This window comes from Eubalaena glacialis, chromosome 3, assembly GCF_028564815.1.
Source record: "Eubalaena glacialis isolate mEubGla1 chromosome 3, mEubGla1.1.hap2.+ XY, whole genome shotgun sequence".
NCBI lineage: Eukaryota > Metazoa > Chordata > Mammalia > Artiodactyla > Balaenidae > Eubalaena > Eubalaena glacialis.
In genome coordinates this window covers 89,557,963-89,564,736 of record NC_083718.1, presented here as the reverse complement: position 1 = coordinate 89,564,736, position 6,774 = coordinate 89,557,963, and the positions used below count along the sequence as shown (strand labels likewise).

General features: G+C 38.2%; 1 protein-coding gene across 2 annotated transcripts in view; it reads right to left on the bottom strand.

Moving 5' to 3' along the window:
- Positions 1-666: 666 nt before the first annotated feature.
- Positions 667-6,774, bottom strand: part of WARS2 (tryptophanyl tRNA synthetase 2, mitochondrial) — a 93,818-nt gene continuing 87,710 nt past the window's right edge. For both annotated transcript variants that reach the window (XM_061186102.1, XM_061186103.1), the window contains exons 5-6: positions 4,358-4,476; positions 667-2,782 (exon numbers count right to left, since the gene is read on the bottom strand). In XM_061186102.1, the coding sequence (XP_061042085.1) occupies positions 2,334-2,782; positions 4,358-4,476 (568 nt within the window). In that variant the 3' untranslated portion in view covers positions 667-2,333. The remainder of the gene's footprint in view (positions 2,783-4,357; positions 4,477-6,774) is intronic.

Sequence of the window (6,774 nt, the reverse complement as noted above, 5' to 3'; positions counted from 1 at the left end):
GAAGGTTTCTTAAAAAAAAAAATCCATACTTCATTAGGACTCTGTAGCCCATGTTCTGACATTATTTTGATAGATGTTTGTGAGGCACCTACAAAAGGCAAGATACCTCCACTGTATTTTGAGTGACAGTCTGTCAAGGTGGGTTTGAAGTATGGTTTGTCAGTAGGTGGAGCTACAGAGCACCAAGTTACCTGAGCATTATTACCACCATCTAAGTGTTTTTCATTTCAACTCTCCACAAAACATACAGAAAAAAACAATTAAAATCACCTAGAAGGTAAGCCACAAGTTGGATATCTCTCCAATTTTTCATCTCGATAAAAAGATTGTGCTGAGTCCCGTAAATGGCAAGTGGAAGGGGTGTAAAAACAAACCTAGGTTCTAGCCTTGGCTCTTTTATCAGCTTCCTGAGATCAAGGGACACCTCTCTCAATCATGATGGACTTGGATATTAGACTTGATGAGTCCTCAGGTCACTTTCATACAACAACAGGATTCTCACAAGCCCAACCTCTTCTGTACAGGGATTTGCTCCTTAGAAGTTACCACAAGTCATCTAGTTTTCCTCCTCTGAGATTCTTTCCATGGTGCCTTTAGTTCTTTGGATGAAAGGTGTGGCAAGGGGGTAAAAAAAACACACGGACAGTTTGATAGATCCACCTTTAATTTAGTCATTTTCCAGTATTCATACTAGGGTTTCTTTGAAAGGAAAAAACCAACCAAACAAAAAAAAAAGAGGCTTGCAGAAAATATGCCAAAGAGGCTCCTTAGAGCCCACTCTAGATAACCCATTCCAAGAAAAGATCCAAAAAGGGTCTTTTAATTTGGATTCTGGGATGCAGTGTTAGGTGTATTTACATCTGTTCTGATAAAAGGACCACTCTACTTTCTTCTCTTAGGAAACGAGTAAAAATTCTTTGCCCAACATGCTCGTCACTCATATATAAATGGTGACAATTGGCAAAAAACTTACAAGTAATTTCTGTTACAAAATCAATCAGGCCCTGGTGTGCTGAGTCACAATTATCATTTCCACCTTCAGGTGTGGGAAAGGCATGTGCAGAGAAGGTAGTTTTTAGAGTGACTTACTGCTACTTAGACTGAGGTAAAGGTAAGATGAGAAGCTCCACTCACTGGGAAAATCTGACTTGTCAGGCCAACTACTCTTGCAGTCGGGCAGAATATACTTTGAAGTGTCTCTGAAATAAGCACAGGAGACAGAACTTGGGACCTGCCTTGGGGATTCTGAGTAACAAATGTGACCAAGGTTGGCTGAATCCAGGTTTAAAGCTGGCAGCTATTGGTTGACTTGCTGATATAAATAGTATCAGTAGTTCAGGTCTTATATTTCCAGGACCCACTTTCAAAACAAGAATGCTTGGAGTCTCAAACATGCTGACTTCTGTGACTTCTCTCTGACTTCTGTGCTGATGAAAAAAAGCACTATTCTTAGGAATAAGGAGTAAAGGTTTTGATCTTGGATTTGCTTCTTACTCACGGAGAGATACTGTACAAGCTAATTGTACTCTCTGAGCCTCATGTTCCTCAGGTGTAAAACGGCAATTCCTCTCCTGTAGATTTCACAGTGGGTTGGTGATATTAAACTGAGAGACAAATGCAAGGAAGTACTTATTAAGAACATAATGTATGGACTCGGGCTTTTGTACAATAAATAAATCAAGCTGAAATAATGCAACCTTCTCAGAAGGTCATACCATGTATCTCTGAATTTAAAAAACAAACAAAAAACCCAAATAATACTTGCTAGAATAGTCAGTGTGGTCTCTTGGGAAATAAGCAGATTAAATACAATAAAGCAGGTACCATCTCAGTGACAAATGAATAATAATCATCAACTTATTTTTATGAGATCTGAACACAAATTGGTTCAAATGGCATCCCAAGGATTATAAGCCTAAGACTTCTACATATTACTTTTTAAAAGGGGTGGGATAGATAAAGTGAGCACCTGTGACAGTAAGGACTTCAGAGAGAGAGAAAAATGAAACACCCACTTGCCAGATTACTACTTACCTCAATCACATTTGTGTGAATAAATGAGGCCGAGTGTGCCTCACATAATTGAGCATTCAGATAGCTATGCCTTCTTTGTTTGCTCTTTTTTTTTTTTCCCCACAGAATTTCACTGATGGGATTTAGAACATTGCTCTATTTGAAGGCTACAAATCATTATTCATCAAATGAAGCCAATGATCAGGTATACCAAACTGTGTGTCCCCAAACTATAATTGTTCACTTGTGAGGAAAGCTGCCTTAATAGGAATGCGTGGACCACAAGATAGAAAAGACGTTTTGTGACTCGTTGAAACTTCCTATAGAAACCCCACCAATTTCTTCACCTCCTGCCACACGGGATATGCTAATTCTTTGGCTTTTGCTGACCCAACTTGTAAAACCTTCTCTAAGTGGTCCTTGTTCGTCTTCAGTTTTTCAATTTCACTCTTAATTGGAGCAAATTTCTCAATCACAGCATCTGCCACCACCAACTTGTAGCGAGCGGTGTCGATGCCAGCACTGCGGCAGACCACCTCCTCCACAGGGAGCCCTGTCACTGCCGCGTGGATGGCCACCAAGTTGGACACGCCCCCTCGGCTGGCTGGCTCGTAGGTGACCTCCGAGGTGAAGTCCGTCACAGCCTTGCGGAACTTCTGCACTATCTCCTCCGGGCTGTCTGTTATTCTGACAGTGGCCAGTTTATCAGGGTCTGATTTTGACATTTTGGCAGACGGATCACGCAAGGATTTTACCTTCTTCATTGATGCTAGGTAAAAACACCAACACACACGTACCAGAAACAAAAATCAAACAAAAAAACAAAGCAAAACAATAAAACACCAATAGGAATGTCAGTGTCTAGATCTTAAAAAGTGCCAAGAACACCAAATAACTTTATTATTTTTATCTGATTATACTCATTGTAATAAATTAGCAATTTCTATAAGCATGAAAGTAAAGGTGTCTGAAATGTATAATAAAATGTTAATATTTTGTTGATCATATTTTCATGCATCTGTTAATGCATGTATACACATAAAAACATATAATCTTACGCAAATGAAATTGTATCAGTCATACTGTTTTTGCTGTGCATACCTGTTAAAAAAAAGTATTGTCTATTTCCTTCTTCTCTGCTCTTCCTTATTGGCTAATCACCCCCTGCCCACAACCACTGCCCTTCCTACCCCCATGCCAGTTTTCACAACCTGTGGCATCTTTCCATTTCTTTACCCATGATTATATAAGTAATTACCAACACACACACACACACACACACACATGCAAGAGTGAGAGAAGTGACTTGTTTATTGCTCTGATAGAATCAAGATGTTAAGCTGTGCTTCATAAAACCTGTGTTATTAATAATTGCCTAATTTATGGCTATTACAGAAACATATAAAGTTGAAATAGGTAAAATAACAATTAGCCAAAGCATTAAAATAGTCCTCGTTGCTAAAAGAAGGTTGATTTCAATGCATGGGGTGCCCTGAATTTATTTGTGTGAACTGTTGGAATAACTTAGTAATTTATATCCACCTTATGCTTCTAAATTGACACTAGGCACATGTTATACTCTTTAAAATGCAGTCACCTTAATAAAGATGGGCAGAGCTTAGGTTCAGTGATCTCTGCCCCTGCCACAAGTTTACACTGCTACCAAAATGTTGATAGAGATTTACAGCTTTTTTCCTCGAGAAGATTCCAGACTAGCATAGCCTTGCAAGCAGATGAGGTTTTGGATTCAGTAGGTAGATTGTACATTCTATCTCAGTTGCGTATTTAAGAAGGCAAAGTGCGAGGATGATCAATGCCCTCTTGTTTTATCTAGATTATGATCCAGCAGTTCTCACTCTTGTGACTTTTGTTCTATTGTGAATAGAGGAGGCAAGGTCAGCTGGCTTTGGAACCAGAAGAGCTCAATGTAGGGCCCAGCTTTGCCACCAGCTAGATAGGCGACTTGGATACAAAGTCAGGCTTGCCAAGCCTTAGTTTACTCATCCATGAAATAGGGAAAGATACCTGCTCTACCAAATGAGATATGTTTATATATATATATATATATATATATATATATATATGATACTCTATAATGAAAATGATTATTTGTAGTTTCTAGTCTCTCCCATACTTTTCAAACTTTTGGTTATTTTAGTCAATAATCCAATGAGGTCTACTAGTCCTACATTACAGAAAAAGATGGGATTCTCATTATAAATCCTGAAATCTGTTCACGACGAAGCCAAGTTTAGTCCCAAGAAAGTTCCAAGCTTCTCAGTCCATTATCCAATCCTCTCTTCAAAATGCATCCTGATTTAAAAATCGTATGTTTGTTACTTACTCAGAATGGACTTGGGCACTGGGAAGAACTCCCCGTACTTCTTGTTAAACCCCTGTGCTAGATCCTGAACTAGCTCCATGTGCTGGACTTGATCCTCCCCAACAGGAACGTGTGTGGACCTTTAATAAAAGACAGACAGAGAAACTCAGCAAGGCTCCTGCTTATACTAAAATGATATTGCAAGCAGCTGCATTTCCCATGCCTATTTCACTGCTCATGTTCAACAAATGTTCACCAGCTACAGAGGGAATGTTGAGACCCAAGTCTTTATCTGTGTATCAGACAAATGCCAAGGAGACATTTGTCTACTCTAGTTCTGTTTCTTCCATAGCAGAAGAATACAGCCTTCAACACCAGGGTGACAGGATCTTGCTGGGAGGGAGGAATGGTATCTTATATAGCATATGTTCCAAGCATAATTGTATTTTAAACCACTCCTCTTTCCCTCACCCAGTTAGCACATATTATCCTAGCTTTGACCAGATGCTTTTTACTTCAGAGCTTGCACTCACACTTGAAAGACACGCCACCCCACTTTTCAAATCAAAGATGGCAGAAAGCTCTTTGGGCAAGAGTTTTCCTTCCCTGTCACACAGCGAGTAACTCAAGATCTTTATGGAATATGCTCTTTCGTTTTCAAGTAAATTGTAATCACAGAACAATTAATATACTGCAGGGAACTTAAATGAACAAAATCTATTAGTACAATGTTGATGGATCTCAAAAACAATGTTGAATGAAAAAAAGCAAGTCGCAGAAGACGTGTAGAGTACATGAACATTTATCTTAAAAGTACATATGACAAAATTATATATTGTTTATAGATGCACACATAAGTATAAAAACATACTGGAAGCTCCTCTACAAATTCATGATCATAGCTGCCTCTAAAGAAGGAAAGAGAATGGGTCTGGGGAAAGGAACAAAGGAGACCTTGATTTTAGCTGCAATATTTTATTTTATTAAAAAATGAAGATGTAAAATGAAAATTATCAACATATAAGGACTCTATTTATAATTAGTTTAGTCCCATATATAAAGTTTGCAGTGTTGGATCATGAGGAGGTACATCAAACAAGGGAAGAATTAACCATTATAGAGAAGTCTTGACGGGGAAAATGTTATACTGAAATATTACTGGGGAAGGAGACAGGTGATTTTAAGTATTTAATGTTTGGCTGGGAGTTGACATTTGATAGTATAGTTAATAAAGTGCTGTAGTATCTTGATCAAGGAAGTTTAATATTCTGCCTGTGAAAGAAGCAGCCTTAAAGTAAACTTGAATATTTAAATGACAATTGTACATATGAGTAGAACAATAACAACTTTTCAAAACAACCACAGAAAAGAAAAATTGCTAGAAAACTATGGTACTTTGTTATAGAGAGAACCTCCTAGCCTCGTGGTTAATTAGTGGTCCTTGAAAAACTGGAAGAGATATTATTTTCCTTGTGAATTACTGTCCACAGGCTACTGGTTTATTGAAAATAGTTGTGTAGAGCATGAGGAAGTGAAGGTAGTTTTGACTAGCATAAAGACTAGCTACTTTACCCCTGATTTAAAGCTATACTACAAAGCTACAACCATCAAAGCAGATTGTACTGGCAGAAAAACAGACACACAGATCAATGGAACAGAATAGAGAGCCCAGAAATAAACACATGCATGTACAGTTAATTAATCTATGACAAAGGAGGCAAGAATATACAATTGAGAAAAACAACTCTCCTCAATAAATGGTGTTGGGAAAAGTGGACGGCTATATGCAAAAGAATGAAACTGGACCAGTAACTTACACCATATACAAAAATTAACTCAAAATGGGATTAAAGACTTGAATGTATGACCTGAAACCATAACCATATGTTTCCTAGAAGAAAACATAGGTGGTGATCTTCTTTCCATTGGTCTTAGGGATATTTATTTTGGATCTGATTCCACAGGCAAGGACAACAAAAGCAAAAATAAACAAATGGGACTGCATCAAACTAAAAGGCTTCTTTGTGAAAGAATTAAAAAGTAAAGTGCTGAAGGTGAGAGAATGAAGCAGGATGAGACCTGGTAGCTGTGTATCCTGGTGACTATTCTTTTTCATGTGATACATCTGCTCAGAGAATGAAAGAGCCAGGCAGACAGGAGTTGGAGAAAATCTAAGGCAGAAATACTAACCTTAGATAGTATTGTTGCTAGTATGGTTGTGTTGCTTAGTTGAGAAGCACAAGCAATTGGGCTAGGTGCACAGCGCACTCTTCTGCTCTCCTGTTGAATTCTGAGCAGGGAATTCAACTAGTGTCCAGGTAGACAGAAGGTGGACACAAGGGCCTTTCATAGATTTTGTCTGTGGGCAGACACTATTTGAATATAGTTTTCTTGTTCCAATATGGATGTTAAAAACCCAACACATAAAAATCAATGGA